The sequence below is a fragment of the Rhincodon typus genome, chromosome 7 (assembly GCF_021869965.1).
Source record: "Rhincodon typus isolate 14 chromosome 7, sRhiTyp1.1, whole genome shotgun sequence".
Taxonomy (NCBI): domain Eukaryota; kingdom Metazoa; phylum Chordata; class Chondrichthyes; order Orectolobiformes; family Rhincodontidae; genus Rhincodon; species Rhincodon typus.
The window spans coordinates 72,361,459-72,381,182 of NC_063338.1; the positions used below are offsets into that span (position 1 = coordinate 72,361,459).

The following is a 19,724-nucleotide window of genomic DNA, read 5'->3' on the forward strand; positions in this document are numbered from 1 at the left end:
ATGCTGCTTGGCCTGCTGTGTTCATCCAGCTCTACACCTTGTTATCTGAGAAGATGCTGAGTCAGCTGAATTACGTGGTAACTATGCCAGATAGAAAAAAAAATTATTGAATATGTCGTGTGAACATGCTGAAACGTTACTATAACAGGGAAAGGGAACCAGAGAAATAGGTATCAGTTACTGCCACTCAGAGTGAGTAATCAAATCCAGATGATTTGGATTTTGATGTGTCTCAGAATAAATTGAATAATAAGGAAGTCCGGAAAGAATGAAATAGGGCAATAAGCTATTTGTCTCAAGAACTGATAACGGAATTGAAAGGCTTGTTGTAGCACTATGAGGATATATTTAAAAATAGAATGAGGAGGACTAATGCCATTGTACATGAGGTTAACATAGGGAATGCTGTTCCAATAAACCAACATGCCCACAGACTTAATCCTCTCAAAGCAGCACAGATACAGAAGGAAGTAGAAGCGATGCTCCAAGAAGACGTCATCGAGCATAGTCGAAGTGATGGAATCACCAATCATGTTGGTTTCCAAACTTGATGGTACTCAGCAATTCTGTGTGGATTATTGGAAGGTCAACACTATGACTAAATCAGACTCATGCCAAATTCAAGTTTGGAGGACTTTGTGGAAAAAATTGGACAAGCCACTATATCACTAAGTTGGATTGACTTTGTGGTTACTGGGAAGTACCTTTGTCAGAGAGAGGAAAGACATTTCTGCACTTGTAAATACAAACAGGCTCTATCAATTTAAAGTCACGCCCTTTGGAATGAAGAATGAACCAGCCACATTTCAAAGACTAATGAACAGAATTGTGGCAATATTGACTAATTGTGCCAGCTATTGTTCCATTCATGGACAGATCACATGGTGCATTTGGCAGAGCTTTTTGAGAGACCACGGAAGGCAAGTTGGTCATAAATTTGGCAAAGACAGAATTTGTGAAGGCAGAAGTGATGTTCTTAGGACACAACATCGGACATGGAAGGATGACACCAAGGAACATGAAGATGAAGACCATCAAGGAATTTGCAAGATCATTCTCAAAGAAGGAAGTGCTGTGCTTTTTGGAATTGAGTGGATTCTACAGGAAATTTGTACCAACCTTTAGTAATGTCGTGGAACTGCTGATGGATTTGTTGAAGAAGCAACTGAAATTTCAGTGGACAGAACAAGGCCAGGAGGTATTTGAGAATTTGGAAGCATTGTTAACCACTGCACCAGTTTTAGCAGCACCAAATTTCTTGAAATCCTTTAAGTCACGATCGACGCAAGCGATGTAGGGATTGGAACTGTGTTGAAACAGGAGGGTGATTTTGGAATTGAAAGGCCAATGGGTTATTTTTCAAAGAAACTCAATATCCACCAGAAAAAAATATTCAACTGTTGAAAAAGAGTTATTGAGTTTGGTACTGGGGGCCTTACAAGATGTTTATGTTGCAAACAATGTATCAGAGATGGTTGCGTACACCGACCACAACCTGTCGACATTTTTGGAAAGATTTAAAGAGAAGAATGGCAGACTATTTTGTTGGAGTCTTATGTTACAAACATTTAATTTACAGTTGTACATGTTGCAGGTTGCGAAAATATTATTGCGGATGCATTATCATGGGTTTAAAAGGAAAATGTGTACAGAAGATAAACACAGCAGTGTTCAAAGTTATGTAAGTGTATATAGAACTAGTATGAAATGGGTAACTCTAGATTAATGAGCAATGTATCTTGTAACAATGGCGTTAAGATTTAGAGAGATAAAAAGAAGCTATCTTTTCATAATGAGGGTTCATTTTTTCTTAAGAGGGGGAAGTGTTGTAAAGTTGGTATAGTACTTCTGGATTGGAAAGTAGGATATTAGAATTTGTTTGTAAAATGATAGGGGAGAAGAGTGTGTAGTCCCTTCAAAAGATGTGGTTTTAAGGCTTGGAGCTGAAAAGAAAAAGTCAGCAGGCAGGAGAAAATGCACAGGAAGTTCTTGAAATTCTTGAAGTTCTTGTACAGCCAGCTGTCGTGATGCATATAGGCACCAATGATATAGGTAAAAAAGGGATGAGGTCCTACAAGCAGAATTTAAGGAGTTAGGAGCCAAGTTAAAAAGTAGGACCTCAGAGGTAGTAATCTCAGGATTGCTACCAGAGCCACGTGCTAGTTAGAGTAGAAATGAAAGAATAGGCAGGATAAATGAGTGGCTTGAGAGATGGTGCAGGAGAGAGGGGTTCAGATTTTTGGGACTTTGGGACCGGTTTGGGGGGAGGTGGGACTATTACAAATCGGACTGTCTATACCTGGGCAGGACTGGAACCAATGTCCTAGGGGGTGCTTTTGCTAACGCTGTTGGGGAAGATTTAAACTAATGTGGCAGGGGGGTGGGAACCAAATGAGGAGGTTAGAGGACAGTAAGGACGTAGTAACTAAAGCCTGTAAGGAACTAGATAATGAAGTCAGTGTGACTAAGGGGAAGAGTAGGCAGAGAGCAGATGATGAACGCAACGGGACAGGTGGTCTGAGGTGTATTTGTTTTAATGCGAGAAGTGTAGTAGGTAAGGCAGATGAGCTTAGGGCTTGGATTAGTATCTGGGAGTATGATGTTATTGCTATTACTGAGACTTGGTTGAGGGAAGAGCAAGATTGGCAACTAAATATCCCAGGATATAGATGCTTCAGGCGGGATAGAGAGGGAGGTAAAAAGGGTGGAAGAGTTGCATTACTGGTCAAAGAGGATATCACAGCTGTGCTGAAGGAGGGCACTATGCAGGACTCGAGCAGTGAGGCAATATGGGCAGAGCTCAGAAATAGGAAGGGTGCGGTAAAAATGTTGGGGCTGTACTACAGGCCTCCCAACAGCGAGCGTGAGATAGAGATACAAATATGTAGACAGATTATAGAAAGATGTAGGAGCTGCAGGGTGGTGGTGATGGGAGATTTTAATTTTCCCAACATTGACTCGGATTCACTCAGTGTTAGGGGTTTAGATGGAGCAGAATTTGTAAGGAGCATCTAGGAGGATTTGATAGAGCAGTATGTAAATAGTCCAACTTGGGAAGGGGCCATGCTGGACCTGGTGTTGGGGAACGAGCCCAGCCAGGTGGTTGAAGTTTCAGTAGGGGATTACTTTGGGAATAGTGATCACAGTTCCGTAAGTTTTACAATACTGATGGACAAAGATGAGAGAGTCCTAAAGGAAGATTGCTAAATTGGGGGAAGGCCAACTATAGCAAAATTTGGCAGGAGGTGGGGAATGTGAATTGGGAGCAGCTGTTTTAGGGTAAATCCACATTTGATGTGTGGCAGGCTTTTTAAAGAGAGGTGGATTAGAGTGCAGGACAGACTTGTCCCTGTGAAAATGAGGGATAGAAAGGGAAGATTAGGGAACCATGGATGACAGGTGAAATTGTGAGACTAGCAGAGAGGAAAAAGGAAGCATACATAAGGTCTAGGCGACTGAAAACAGACGAAGCTTTGGAAGAATATCGGGAAAGTAGGACCAATCTGAAACGAGGAATTAAGAGGGCTAAAAAGGGTCATGAAATATCTTTAGCAATCAGGGTTAAGGAAAATCCCAAAGCCTTTTATTCATACATAAGGAGCAAGAGGGTAACTAGAGAAAGGGTTGGCCCACTCGAGGACAAAGGACGGAAGTTATGCGAGGAGTCAGAGAAAATGAGTGAGCTTCTTAATGAGTATTTTGCGTTGGTATTCACTGAGGAGAGGGACATGATGGATGTTGAGGTTAGGGATAGATGTTTGATTACTCCAGGTCAAGTCGGCATAAGGAGGGGAGAAGTGTTGGGTATTCTAAAAGGCATTAGGGTGGACAAGTCCCCAGGTCCGGATGGGATCTATCCCAGGTTACTGAGGGAAGCGAGAGAAGAAATAGTTGGGACCTTAACAGATATCTTTGCAGCATCCTTCAGCATGGGTGAGGTCCCGGAGGACTGGAGAATCGCTAATGTTGTCCCTTTGTTCAAGAAGGGTAGTAAGGATAATCCAGGAAATTATAGACCGGTGAGCCTGACGTCAGTGATGGGGAAGCTGCTGGAGAAGATACTGAAGGATAGGATCTATTTACATTTGGAAGAAAATGGGCTTATTAGTGATAGGCAGCATGGTTTTGTGCAGGGAAGGTCATGTCTTGATAGAATTCTTTGAGGAAGTGACAAAATTGATATATGAGGGAAGGGCTGCAGATGTCATATACATGCACTTCAGTAAGGCATTTGATAAGGTTCCCCATGGTAGGCTGATGGAGAAAGTGAAGTCGCATGGGGTCCAGGGTGTACTAGCTAGATGGATAGAGAACTGGCTGGGCAACAGGAGACAGAGAGTTGTAGTGGAAGGGAGTTTCTCAAAATGGAGAACTGTGACCAGTGGTGTTCCACAGGGATCTGTGTTGGGACCACTTTTGTTTGTGATGTACATAAATAATCTGGAGGAAGGTATAGATGGTCTGATAAGCAAGTTTGCAGATGACAGTATGATTGGTGGAGTAGCAGATAGTGAAGGGGACTGTCGGAGAATGCAGCAGAATATAGATAGATTGGAGAGTTGAGCAGAGAATTGGCAGATGGCATTCAATCCAGGCAAATGCGAGGTGATGCATTTTGGAAGATCGAATTCAAGAGCGAACTATACGGTAAATGGAAAAGCCCTGGGGAAAATTGATGCACAGAGAGATCTGGGTGTTCAGGTCCATTGTACCCTGAAGATGGCAACGCAGGTCGATAGAGTGGTCAAGAAGGCATACGGCATGCTTTCATTCATCAGACGGGCCATTGAGTACAAGAGTTGGCAGGTCATGTTACAGTTGTATAGGACTTTGGTTCGACCACATTTGGAATACTGCGTACAGTTCTGGTCGCCACATTACCAAAAGGATGTGGATGCTTTGGAGAGGGTGCAGAAGAGGTTCACCAGTATGTTGCCTGGTATGGAAGGTGCTAGCTATGAAGAGAGGTTGAGTAGATTAGGATTATTTACATTAGAAAATCGAAGGTTGAGGGGGGACCTGATTGAGGTCTACAAAATCATGAGAGGTATAGACAGGGTGGATAACAAGAAGCTTTTTTCCCAGAGTGGGGGACTCAATTACTAGGGGTCACAATTTCAAGGTGAGAGGGGAAAAGTTTAAGGGAGATATGCGTGGAAAGTTTTTTACACAGAGGGTGTTGGGTGCCTGGAACGCATTGCCAGCGGAGGTGGTAGAGGTGGGCACGATAGCGTCATTTAAGATGTATCTCGACAGATACATAATTGGGCAGGGAGCAGAGGGATACAGATCCTTGGAAAATAGGCGACAGGTTTAGATAGAGGATCTGGATCGGCGCAGGCATGGAGGGCCGAAGGGCCTGTTCCTGTGCTGTAATTTTCTTTGTTCTTTGTTCTTTGTTGAAGTTGAAACATTGTATTGAAAGGCTATTCGGTTAGCAGGAAAAGCGGCATTTTTACCGAGACATCAGGTTTTTGAATTTAGCCAATTAATTTAAACCAGGCCCTAAATACCAAAGCCTAATTAAAATTAAATCTGATGGTTTTAACAACCTCAGACCAATCCTATTGTAAGAAATTAATAGATCTTCAAGGGTTTAAAAGAAGAGGGTATTTGAAAATTGGTGTGAGAGAAAACTGCCATCTGTTAAGAGAACAGCTCTCAATAGCCATCAGCTCTAAAGAAAGAGAAAATCACTCGCTCTCACAGGAATGTCTAAGATCTCAGAGTAAGCACCATCTAAATAAAGCTATTATGACACTCTTAACTAATATTCTTGATATAAGAATTCAATGGAGAAAGATGTTGCTGAATGAAAAACAGCGGAGAAGGCAAAGAATATTCCAGAAGACTTAACCTGGCTGTAATTTCGAGAGATTTATGTTTTTTTTTTCCCCTTATTACTTTGGTTTATGTAAGTGGGACTTGTATTTATTGGAACAGCATGCCATTAGAATTTTTTGGGAATAGTTAGTAGTTAAGGCAGGAATTGTTCAGTTTGTTAGTAGTTCTGTTAATTTGTTCCCTGTTAGAGTTAGATAAATAAATTATTACTTATTGCTTATAAAGTAAGTGTCAGGCATTTCTTTCATTTAACCACTCCGTTGTAACAATGGTAGCTCAGAAAAAATTGGTTTTCATGCAGAAGATAGGGTGGAGGTTGGACTAAGGAGTAAGTAATAGGTGGAAGTAGAGGCCAAGGAGAGAGAAGAACAATTGGATGTACAAAGTGGATAACGATCAGCCTGGGGGAATGAATAGCTACTAATTGGCACAATTAGTGGCTAACAATGGGTCGTGTGTCCTAGCAGATCATGTGATAAAAGAAGGGTCTAGGCCCAAAACGTCAGCCTTCCTGCTCCTCTGATGCTGCTTGGCCTGCTGTGTTCATTCTGCTCTACACCTTGTTATTTCAGGTATATCAGGGTTGGGGTAAGGACACGAGAGAATGTGCCTCAAATCCTAAAATTGTTGAATATTGAGTACAGAAGGCTGTAGAGTTCCCAAGCGGAAAATATGATGCTCTTCTTCCAGTTTGCAGTGAGCTTCACTGGAGCACTGCAGCAAACCTGAGACAGAGAGGTTGGCCAGGGAACAAAGATGATGTGTTAAAGTGGCAGGCAACTGGAAGCTCAGGAAGGGGAGGGGAATGTGTGTCTGGTCGTGGTATCCCATTGGAGGTCTGCCAGGTACACTGCCACTACTGTTCCCCATCCCTCCCAGCTACTGTCACAGCCTCTTTCCGGCCTCAAATTTGACGCTGGGCAAGAAGTGGCCCTTAATTAGCTATGTAAAAGCTTCATTGGGGGAAGTGTGTGTTTAGGAGTTTCCTAGGCGACACCCCAGTCCCAGATATTTGCAGACACTTTGGAGGCAGGTGGGAAGATTGCGAGAAGTGCATCTGGGAAGTTTTCGGTATCCTTCTTCTTGTCCAGCTTCCAAATCCTCTGGTGGGAACTGGTAAAATTCTGCCTTTCGGGTTTAAACAGGCTCATTCTAATAAACATCAACACTGTACTAATTCTGATATGTATTTGGAGTTGAATTGAAGTGTACCTTGAGTATTTCTACTTTAGACTCATCTGGAGAGTTTGTAGCTAATATACGTCCAGAGTATTCCTTACTTTGAATTACAAATCTTCAGTGAAACATGATGAATAGGAATCATTCAGCATCCAATTCGTACTTGGATGTGGCACACTTAAAAAGCACAACAGGTCTGCCAGTAGGGATTTGGTGAAGTCAGTGTCTCTCATTCATAGCAGACATTTGGGGATTTGTTATTCAAATCACAGAATTATCATTCTAATATTTCCAATCACCTCAAATGGAACAGCATATGTGTGACAAACCTTCTAACTGCAAATTGAAGTCAAAGGCAATATCTCTGACTAAATCTGTCTATGACCAATTCTGGCCTTTATTGTACCCTATTAGACAGATATAAGATTTTTCTGAAATATAGCTTAAAACAAATCAAGTCGCTAACTCTGGATTTATAACTTGTATCATCGTTGTTCATCAAGAACTTTCAAAACACAAGAACATTCAAGATATTTTTCACCTTATAAATTATATTTGTTTTAAATGTACTTCATAACCTAAGCATGTGCGCAAACTCATAGAAATGATATTGGTGGTCATACTCAAGCTGATTTTCGAAATTCTCTGGATTAGTTGTGCTTCTTTTCTGCTATTTCTGATGCTGTTGAAGCATCTCAAGAGTGTTGTTGTCTTGCAAGATTTCCTCCATTCTTGTCTCATCATATAAACCATTGCTGTTGACTGTATTCACAGTTAAATCTTCATATATTCTGTCTGTAATCCAATTCTTGTCTGCTTCTATTTTGTTATTTTCTGGTTGAAAAACTCAAATACTTTAACCTCTTCAATGTCAAGGGACTCTCGTTTTCACGTTTAAATCTCCTAAACCTTTGACTGGTGCAATAACATTGAAAGAGTATTTCACGTAACTTCTGACCTTCGGAAAATAAGTAGATCAGTAAATCAGAAAATACAAGCTTGTTTTTGGTTCTTATGAAATAAATAACTACAAAAGCTGGCAGCCAGCAGAAAACATTTTGAGGATATACACAGATTTACTGAGGAGCAGACCAGATACTGTGAAAGTCATATTAGTGGTTTTGCTTGTTTGTTGCATTTGCCCTTAGGCACCTGAATTACATTCTTGCAAATGTGTGTTTTTTTTCTACCCTTCAGTGTGTGATTACCATTAGCATTAGCTTTAACCTTAAATCACAGAAGTTCTGGAATTTGCTTTTCCCTTGGGCTACATGTTATATTTACTGATCCGAATAAAAATTATTCCAGTAATGAACCAATTACAATGCCACTGGTATAATTTGGGATCATTTACAACATTTCAAACTTCAGTTCACAACAAAATTCAATTTCCATTTGGATATTAGACAAATTGAACATGATATTCGTAGCCTTTTGGATTGTTGCGAATGGGATAACAAGTACAGAAGTCATACCATTTTACCACTGAGTTATTCAAGGGAAAAATGTTGCTGCCTTTTTGCTATCTATTCACACAAAACTGTGTTACCACATGGACCATCATGTTTTGGGTAAAACTAATAACATTTATTTGCGAGCAGAATTGCATAGGAAGTAAAATTTCAATAAGTAGTGAAGCACAAAATCTTTAAAAGGCAGAATAATTTTTTTTTGACAAAGCCTCTGTGAATGATGAAGCTGCTCAGCCTCTTTTAGATGCAATAAATGGATTGAAATAAAACAAGCAACTAAGACTTCTCTGCTGATGACCTACATTTTTGTTGACTGTTTTATGTTGAAGTAAGCTTAATTGAAGATCAAAGATACTGCTCAATAGTCAGGTAATTAAGTTTATAATCCTGTAAAATACTTCAAATTGAAACAGCAATCATGCATTCTGATAGTTTGTTCAGTCCATGTGTGTGACTACAACAAGCAAAATCTTGGAGGCAGTGTTTTTTTCCATTTCAGAAATGGCATTCATGAGGTAGCGCAATTAACCTCACTTAGTCTGGCCTACATGTGACTCCAGACCCACAGAAGTGTGGTCGACTTGTAACCGCCCTCTGGACAATTAGGGACAGGCAATGAATGCTGTCTGGTCAGTGACGCCCTCCTCCATTGAATGGATAAAAAAAAGTCTCTATCAAGAATGTGACAGAGAGGATTTTCCCAGGGGCCAGTACCTAGGTTCCCTGGGGTGGAGGGGGTGGGGGGATGGAGACATGCTGAGACCAGAATACATGCCCCCAAGTAGACAAACAGACTCTTCAAAGCAGCTTTATAAACAATATGAAGCACTTGTGAAAGGATTAGGCAGTTGGATTTCAGGCAAGAGCCCGATAGCTCCTAATTAAGCACATAAAGAGCTTAACTTCAAGCTCAGTGCAGAATGAATATATAATACCATAAGACCAGAAGACATAGGAGCCGAAATTAGGCCATTCAGCTCATCGAGTCTGCTCTGCCAATCAATCATGGCTGATAAGTTTCTCAACCCCATTCTCACGCTTTCTCCCTGTAACCTGTGATCCCCTTGACAATCAAGAACCTACCTATCTCTGTATTAAATATACTGAATGACCTGGCTTCCACAGCCTTCTGTGGCAGTGAATTCCATAGATTCACCACTCTCTGGCTAAAGACGTTTCTCCTTATCTCCATTCTAAAAGGTCTTCCCTTTACTCTAAGGCCGTGCCCTCGGGTCCTAGCCTCTCCTACCAATGGAAGCATCTTCCCAACATCCACTCTGTCCAGGCCATTCAGTATTCTGTAAGTTTCAATTAGATCCCGCCCCCCCCATCCTTCTAAACTCCAATGAATATAGTCCCAGAGTCCTCAAACATTAAGCTTTCACATATGTTAAGCTTTCCATTCCTGGGACCATTCTCGTGAACCTCTTCTGAACCCGCTCCAGGGCTATTACATCTTTCCTGAGGTATGGGGCCCAAAAGTGCGCACAATACTCCAAATGTGACGTGACCAGAGCCTTATAGAGCCTCAGAAGTACATCCCTGCTTTTATATTCAAGTCCTCTCAAAATAAATGCCAACATTGCATTTGCCTTCCTAACTACTGACTCAACCTGCAAGTTTACCTTGAGAGAATCCTGGACTAGAACTCCCAAATCTCTTCGCACTTCAGGCTCCTGAATTTTCTCCCCATTTAGAAAATAGTCCATGCTTCTATTCTTACCAAAGTGCATGACCTCACACTTTCCTACGCTGTACTTCATCTGTCACATCCTGGCCCACTCTCCTAACCTGTCCAAATCCTTCTGCAGCCTCCCCACATCCTCAAAACTACCTGCCCCTCAACCTATCTTTGTATCATCTGCAAACTTAGCCAGAATGCCCTCAGTTCCTTCATCTCGATCGTTAATGTATAAAGTGAAAAGTTCTGATCCCAACACTGACCCTTGTGGAATACCACTAGTCACCACCTGCCATCCTGAGAAAGACCCCTTTATTCCTACTCTCTGCTTCCTGCCAGACAGCCAATCTTCTATCCACGCTATCACCTTGTCTCTAACACCATAGGCCCTTATCTTACTCAGCAGCCCTCTGTGCTGCACCTTGTCAAAGGCCTTCTTGACGTCCAATTCAGCAGATGCAGCGATGATTGGTGGTCAGGGCGAAGATTTGCGAAGTCAGTGGGGAGATGTTAGTCATTTACATTTATTACTAGATTTTATGGAGTGCCATGGTATACCTCATACCTTAATTTAAATTATTTGTTGGAAGATGCCCACTTGAAGTAGTTCTGAAACATTTAACAGACTGGAGGAAAGATTTCTGCTGCTTGGTGTCAAGAAGACCTGCCATAGAGCATGAAGGGTCTAGGCCCGAAACGTCAGCCTCTCTGCTCCAATGATGCTGCTTGGCCTGCTGTGTTCATCCAGCCCTGCACCTTGTCGTCTCTGCCATAGAGCAATTGAGTTCCCTAGTTTAGCAATATCGAGTTGCATCAATTGTCTGGATGCGAAGGCCCCAGAGAAAACTATCACTAGAGCCAGAAACAAATTAAGTGGGGGTATGGGCAATTTCACAGGGTCAAGATAGCAGACCCTGGCAAAAAGGGTGAGATGCCAGTTTGTGAAACCAAGGGAATAGAATAGAACAGAACAAAAATGTATTGCCACATGTACTTTTACATGAAAAATACAGTGAAAAGTTTTATAAGTCACCATGCCACAGTGCCTATATTTAAATTATTGTGGCTTCTGTCATTAATGAAGTAAAATTCAAACAAAGTTTATCACAGTTCAGTTAATGGCTCCTGGGTTAAAGGAAAGCTGATTAAGGAATAATGGAATATCCTGAAGGTACAGCCGGGACAAGACCACCATTCCAAGATGAAATTGTTATGCTGAGCTGCTGGAATACTGGACTGGAAGCCTCCACCAAAGAAGACGGCCAATCTGGGCACCTGAAAGACATCTCATTGGTGGGGTGGGAGAGACCTCCTGTTCCCCATCTGACACTCCTGCAGATGCAGCTGCCAAACCACCATCTATCCCTTTCACTGATGTTTCCGCTCCTTCAGGCACCCAGACCAGCTACGGGCTTGGACTGTCAACCCAGCCTGAGAGTCCAGAGAGGATAAAGGTCAAAGTGTGGCCTTAGGAAGGGGTACTATCAGTGGACACTAAGGATCCATAAGGAAGGTCAAACACCAGTCTGTATATATGATTCCCAGCATTGGTATAGCAACAGGGCAAGAGGAGGCAGTTAAGTGGCTATTGGCCACTTAATTACTTTAATGAGCTGAAGAGTGGTTAGGCAATATGACAATCTCCATTGCTCCTCTCCCTTTATGTTGTGGAGGTGCTTGCGTGTTCAAATAAACCTGTTGGACTATAACCTGGTGTCGTGTGATTTTTGACCCTCTCCCTTCAAAGCTGAAGGAAGGTCAGGGAAAGTCTGGGAATGAAGGGAAGGCTATTGTTGAATTTATGAAACATCTTCTATCCTCCACATTCAGCAAGGGAGTGCAAAACAGAGCTTCCCAAAGTTGGGGTTTAGGACACAAAGCTGAAATTTTGGGGTTATGAGGTCTGATACAGTAACAACACTGTGGAACTCTGACTGTGTTATAACAGTAGTACTCCTGTTCTAACAGGGCCTCACTCTTAGTTCACACGAAAAGGTCACAATAACTTTCGATTCTCAAAGCAAGGTCACAGAGGGGCAAAACTTGAGAAGCATTGATTTGCATACAGGGCTATGATTTCAATAGTGAAAGGGTTTCCAGCCATTAGATAAACATTTATTTTTCAGAATCACTTGATGGCTTTTATACATTTACAATGTTGATCTTTTATTTGACAGCTTGCCAGTCGGCAGGAGTAACAACCTGGAAAATACATTGTTTACTAGGTAGTTCTGTCTTCCAAACATAGCACTGTCATAAGTCATTTTAATGAACACAGATACAATTCATGTTGCAGCAGCCAGTTCGATGAAAATTTAAGAAGAAAATTACTGGTAGAGATGTCCCAATGTGCCCACAACGCTGTTGGTACCACTTATCATAGGATGGACAGGTTCTGAGACCCAATCACTTCTCTGCCCCTTATCAAAATGACTGAGAGAGAGAGTAGATGCAGTTTCCTCAAGCTGCCTTGCTTGGCAGCCTTATTGTTTGGTCCCTCAATCATTTGGTCTCAGTTAGCACCTTGAAAATCAGGCCAATAATATTGGATCCAACTTTATTGTTAAAATACACATTGCCCTACAAATACACAGTAAGTTTAATAATTATGTAGATGCCCAGCTTTGCCGTTTGCATTGAGAGTTTGGTTTTGCTATAGCAATGTAAAATAAATTCTAATTGCAACTTTTTATTTTTTTTTTCAAATGTTATGTGAATGCATAGAGAAAATGCCCCTATTTACAGAAAAAAAGTCCTGCTCTTCTCAATTTAAAAAAAAACCCTTATCTCTGTAACGATGAAACGTTATTATGTTGTTAATTCCCTAATGCTGAAATATTGCATTCCCTTCTATGAAGTTTTCCTTATTTTCTCTTTTCCTACTTATTCTATCTCTGCTCCAATTATTGCAACTCTATGATAATTGAGACAACAGAAAATTTGCCCTAAATTTCCAAAGGCTAGCCTATCATTAAATGGGAGTGAGACTTGAGGACCCTGTGGAATACCCATGATAGCAGATTCTGAAGGAGTTTCGCAAGAAATAGAATGTTTCTCTGGGTAAATCCTCTATACTTGGAGCCTTCAGTCTCCATTTTAGGTGAAGACATGATAGTTCCGAGCAAGTTGAATAAAATAGTTCCTCAGAAAATAAACAGACTAATAACTATATAGTCTAACACTTGCATTCAACCTTTACTTATCTTACAAATGGTGAGCAACATCTGTCCCTGTGCCCTGACCTGAAAACACTTCCTGTGACAACTGCCCACCAAACCCCACCTTCACCCTCACCCCCAAATCCGGCACATCCCTCTCTCCATTCCAGACCCTTTGATCCCTTCCCACACTACAGGATTTGAGCCCTCTATTCTGCCATCCCTTTCACCCTAGGGAATCCACACTGCCCCCACCTCCTTCCTCCCCTCACAACCCCACCGCAGGACCTCTCCTCCCACTTTATTTGCTCAAGATTTGACACTCCTTACTCCACCCAAAGGCCATTAGTTAATCTGGCAGGACAGCTGATTTGTGATGCAAACAGCATGGGTTCAATTCCTACAATAGCTAAAGTTACCATGAAGGACTTTGCTTTCCTGAAGCATGGTGACCCTAGGGTTAAACCACCATGAGCCAGCCCTCTCTCAACTGACAGCTGCCCTATGGTCTGGTAAGACTGTGGTACTTTCCTTTATACCACATCTGCTAAGTGTTTTTGCCGATGCACTTAAGACTCAGACATGCTCACTACTGATCTACCCATCTATTTTTGTTTCATCCAAACTTGGCAGTGGAAAATTCACTTTCCTCATCCAAGTCATTAACGTCTATTTGTCAATAATTGTGGCCCTAGTACAGATCTCTAGTACAGCACTCTACTGGATACAGGTTACCCCCTACCCTCATTCCAACTTTGTCTTCCATTAGTTAGCCAATCCTCATTCATTACCTCTCCAAACCATCAACTCTTATAAAGTAGTCTTAGGTACAGCTCCTTATTGAAACCTTTTGGAAACCCAAACATGTAACATTTCTTCTGTATCTATACTGTTTGTTAGCTCAGAAGAATTCCAATAAATCTGCCAACCATGATTGATTATGTTGTATATTTCTAAATGTTCTACTTCTACATCCTTTACAATACACTTTAATATTTTACTTATGACAAATATTCAGCCAACTGGTCTATAGTTTTCTGTCTCCTCCCTTTTGAATAGAGGTGGTACATTGACAGTTTTCAAATCGTCTGGGATTTTTACAGAATCTAAGGATTCTTACCAAAGCATCTACAGGCTCTGCAGTTACTTCCTCTAATTACCCTGGAACACTAGTCCATTGTCATTACCACGACTCCACCGTCTCTTACATTGGCTGAAATAACTCCACAGAAACCAATATCCCGTCACCAAGTCACCCTTTATTTACACAAGGAGAGTCCTTGGCACTGATCCAGCTTCCTCAGAGCCAGCTCTTGGAGTAAGCAGGATGTCGGACACTCCTGTTTATATCTGTCAGCCAGGGCTCCCTGATTGGACCAGATTAACAGCCCCAATCAGCAAACTCATATTCTATGAGGTCCACCTGACCGACTTCATTACAATCACTACATTGACCTGTACGCTTTGGTGTCTTAACAAGTGCAGTGCGTATAATATCCATTAATAAAACCCTCCTGGCACCTTACTAACCTACTTGCAAAAGAATCGTAAGTTTTCTTTGCAAAAAACCAAGTTATACATTTGAAAGACATTACACAATAATTGCATAGAAGCTATGATTAAGTAATCCTAATGCCAATGTTCAGAAAAAGAGGAATGAAAGCAGTAAAAAAAATCAAGATATCATAGCTCTGTGGTCTGTGAAAATAACAGTCGTAATACTACAATGCAGTGTAATATTAAACGTGTGATAGGTAATTAAAATGAAGTTTCAAATATATATGATGGCTTTCGACATTTAGATTCAGACAGCCATTGCCTCATCTCTCCTTACCTGATCATCACAACACAGCATGATCTGACTCATGGTTTTAAATTTAAAGAACTGACCTATGTACAAATCTGAAATTGCCACTTTCCCCCAAAAAACAAAACTGCACTTTACAGAGTCAATGATAAAAGCTTTCAAGCTGAAGATCAATAGATTTTTGTTCAGTACAAATACACATGAACATATAAAATAGGAGCAGAAGTAAATCGTTTGGCTCTTTGAACCTGCTGTACCATTCAATAAGATAGAAATCCTTATTCCCATCTAGCCTCACTAACCTCTGACTTTCTTTCCCATCAGAAATCTCTCTTCTTTTCTTAAAAATATTTAATGAACCTGAATTTAATGAGTTCTGAGGAAGGGTCACCGGACCCTAAACGTTAACTCTGTTTTCTCCTTCACAGATGCTGCCACACCATGTGACACATATTGCCTCAAAGGAGAGTATCAAGTGTAAAGGGCAAGATTTGAGTAAATGGGATGATGTACATTTTCAGCCATGATTAAAACAGAAAAGCAGCTCAGGCCTGAAAGATTGAATGTCCTACTCTGAGTGAAAGTGTGTTTTGTATTTAGTATATTCAAACATATATTCCAGGTAAATGGCAATTTCCATTATTGAATGATACACTATCAAGCCAAAACATTGGAAAATGATTAAATACCAAATTTTCATAGTGATCTACTATGTTCTTGATGGAATGCTTCAAAAAGAAAATATCTTCTGAATAATGACTGTCATGACCACTGCTGAGAATCTCTCACAAGCTTTAGCTGAATGCAGATTACAATACATAAGTATTCTGCTAACACATGGTTTGAATGTATTACAAAAAATACAATCTTGCTACTGGATTGATAAATCATGCCACAAATGTTCCATTGACTACCAATGAATAAAGCAGACTATAAAAGTAAGGCACCTTATCTCGGACGTAAGGGGTTTTTATTTATACACTTAGCCTTGATATTCATAGGAGATTTAAATTTGATCCATTCACCACTGACCACTCCCTCCCCCACCTACTCCAACTCCACATATAAACACACAGACACACAAATACACACGCGCACACACACACACGCACACAGACACACACATACATGCACACATAGAGGCAGTCCCCGAGTTGCAAACTAGTTCTGTTCTCAAGTTGATTTGTATGTGACTTACAATACAATGCATGACAACGGAAAGCAGCTGTTCCTAAGTACAAGAAACATTTGTAGGCCTGGTCTTTAAAAATACAACCATGTGTCTGATCATTCTCGTAGGTACATAAGTTTGTAGGTATATAAACAACTTTCTCTTGAATTTTCAAACCATTTGCCATCATGGCAGAATTTATGCAGGTGCTGACCCCTCAGACTAAGGATGATGCTTGGACATGGCAACAATATGTACGTGAAATGTTTTAATGGTGGGGAGGCTTTAGCATTGTAACAATCACATGGTTACAGCTGACCAGGAATTCTACCATTCGTACCACCAACTATTGGTGTAAATCGATGATCAACCTGTTTGTGACTGCATTATGACACACCTTCCTTGGCTATTGAGTGCTGAGATGCAACTTGAACTGACAGCTTCTGTCATAGAAGTAGGGAGACCTACCATTGGACTTGCTTCATTGCAAATATAAGCCATTTTAAAGGATTCAGAGCGAAGGACATCAATTCAGAACTATTAACTCTGCAGTTTGCATTGGATGTGGAAGCACCAGCATAAAGCCATACAAATATTTGCTTTAGAAGATAAAGCATTATTCAAGCTTATTTCTTCAATCAAAGCTAAGGAATCATAGGCCAGAACTGATGATAACTAAATTTAAAATATATTAAAGAATTTAGTTGCTCAAAGAGAAACATATGACTGGAATACTAAGATGTGTAGAAGAGACAAACAATATTTCAACTGTTTAAAGTATTACTGTAGAATCTGATTGGCAAGTTAGGAAATGAAAAGAGACAGTGGCTTGAAGTTTTAAATGTTCCAACCAATTCTACTTTTCAAACTTTTGCGAAAGGTCATAATAATCTCTTCATATTTCATTCCACTCTGTTAATACGAATGTGGTAACTTGGCTTTCAAAATTACACTTAAACTTTCTCATTGTAATCAAGAGTTACAGGGAAAATGCAAGAGAGTGGACATCAGTTTAGTCATCGTCCCATTGAATGGAGGAGCAGGTTGAGGGGCCGAATGGCCTGTTTCTCTTCCTATTTCTTACGGTCTACATGTTGCTATCTATTTTTTAGAATTAGCTGCAAAAGTTACGTTATAGATTACAATTATTCTTTAATTCCTGTATAACATGATCTTAGGTGGACTAGAATTTTCTATTCCTTCCAATATAATAGCCATTCATGCTTCTGTATTGTTGTATAAATCACTGAATCAATATCTGACTGCCCTACAAGCCATGAAGAAATTCTATTACAGGAGATTTCCTTCATTGTTATCCACTCCAAAGACAATGTTAATTTTCAAACGCTGAAGAAGTTTATTGTTATTTCTTGCACTATACAGGTAAGACACAGCAAAGCTACACAATTATAACGTGGGAAGCCAATATGTTTGACTTTAGTGGGGGACTGATTGATAAAGAAAGGATTTTTTTTTGTAAAAAATATATTTTTAAAGGTAAGCATTTGTTAATTCTACAAAAGATCTCACCAGCTGTCTGTTTAGATAATATAGAGTTTATGATAAAACTGTGAAACCAATATAATCAATATGCCTGCTGATATTATGTTGGATTCCTTTTTTTTGAAGTTGTAAATTTTAATTCACGTAAAGATTATAGCAGGGATCTTGAAGTCAGGAGCATTTTTGTTACATTTTCACTGGTCTGTGTCTGTAATGTTTCCAACATTGTCAAGAAATAACGCTTATCTTCTTCCTTTTCCATTCTTCCCTGAAAAATTCACATCTCAAGATGGGGCATTTGTTCAAAATTTGCCAGCTGTTCTCTATTACTATGCCCAATTGTCCGTTCTTCATGTTTCTGTTTACATGGTGCTTAGTCAGGTATCAAACGATGGGCATTGTTAAAACTGAAAGAACTGCGGATGCTGTAAATCAGAAACAAAAACAAAGTTGCTGGAAAAGCCCAGAAGGTCTGGCAGCATTGTGAAGGAGAAAACAGAGTTAACGTTTCAGGTCCAGTGGCTTCTGAGGAAGGGGCACTAGACTTGAAACGTTAACTCTGTTTTTTCCTTCTCAGATGCTGCCAGACCTGCTGGGCTTTTCCAGCAACTTTGTTTTTGTATGGGAATTGTTAGTTTATCTCATTTGCACAATTATTTTCCAGAAGGAGGAGTCACCAGATAAAGACCAGGAATGGGTGGTGGGGTTGATACTTTCGCTCTCTGCCCAGCAATAAGCTAAACACAAATTTGGCTATTCGTGAAACTCAGTTCCCATAGTGAGAACATTCACCCAATCAGCCAACCAGGAACTGAAGAGATTATTTAAGAATGGTGACAATGATTGCCTCATTTCATTTGTTTCACCAAAAAAAAAGAAAGCTACATATTCACCTGCAAAAGGATTGATTCATTTGACACATTCAATTTTTTTTAAAAAGTTGCTGATTTAATAACTAGAGTTTTTCTCATATTCCAAGAAATACTTTGTACAGACTTCAATTTGCTATTTGTAAACTTTCAACTGTCAACTATCATTAAGCCAGCTTCTAATTCAAGTTCGATAGCTTTAGGCCAATTCAATAGGAGTCTGACTTAACCATTATTATTATTCACTCATTCCAAGTGACATCCACTAAATTCCAATTATACTAATCTTATTAGTTAAAGACATAAAAAAGATTTTCTAAATTAAATACTCAGCAAGTACCTGTCAAATTAAATGTACATCTATAAAGTAACTATATTCCAGAAAAGTTCAACCACATCAGGACAAATCAATCATTGAGAATCAAGAGAAATCAGGTCTACAGAGCACAAGAACAAAGGGAAGGTGGGTAGATAGGACTTAGGAGTAGGAATACGTCATTTGAGCTTTTGAGCCCTGTCATTACCAGATTGCTAAAATTTATTGAATGCCTCAACTCCAATTTTCTCTCTGTTCCCCGTAATCCTCAACTTCCCAGTATTGCATTTGAAACATCCTGAAAATACTCAACATAATTCTGGAGGGCTCAGAAGTCAATAATAATACTTATTATAAAGTGACCCTATAGCTTGCAGACAGATCGTAAGTCTACCTACACTGATCAAGAGACTCATCTGAATCATCCGAACAATCTGGTTCACCATCGCAAAGCCAGTTCAATGAGATGCAGGTCATCTGGTCATAGCAGAGAAATTCAGCTGGTCCACATGCTTTGTGTTCTGCAAATCAAGACAAAAAAGGTTTTTAAGAACAGAAGATGGTTCAAAGAAATACTTATCGACATTACTCATAGCTTACTTTTAAAAAAAAATACACAAAATTAAGAGATAACAAGGTGTAGCGCTGGATGAACACAGCAGGCCAAGCAGCATAAGAGGAGCAGGAAAGCTGAGGTTTCGGGTCTAGACCCTTCTTCAGAAAT

General features: G+C 40.2%; 1 protein-coding gene across 1 annotated transcript in view; it reads right to left on the bottom strand.

The window, feature by feature from the left end:
* The window catches only part of LOC109911043 (low-density lipoprotein receptor-related protein 1-like), a 1,753,343-nt gene that overhangs the window by 1,444,983 nt on the left and 288,636 nt on the right, over positions 1–19,724 (bottom strand). Inside the window, exon 2 of the mRNA XM_048599379.1 lies at positions 19,399–19,521. Coding sequence (XP_048455336.1) covers positions 19,399–19,521 — 123 coding nt within the window. The remainder of the gene's footprint in view (positions 1–19,398; positions 19,522–19,724) is intronic.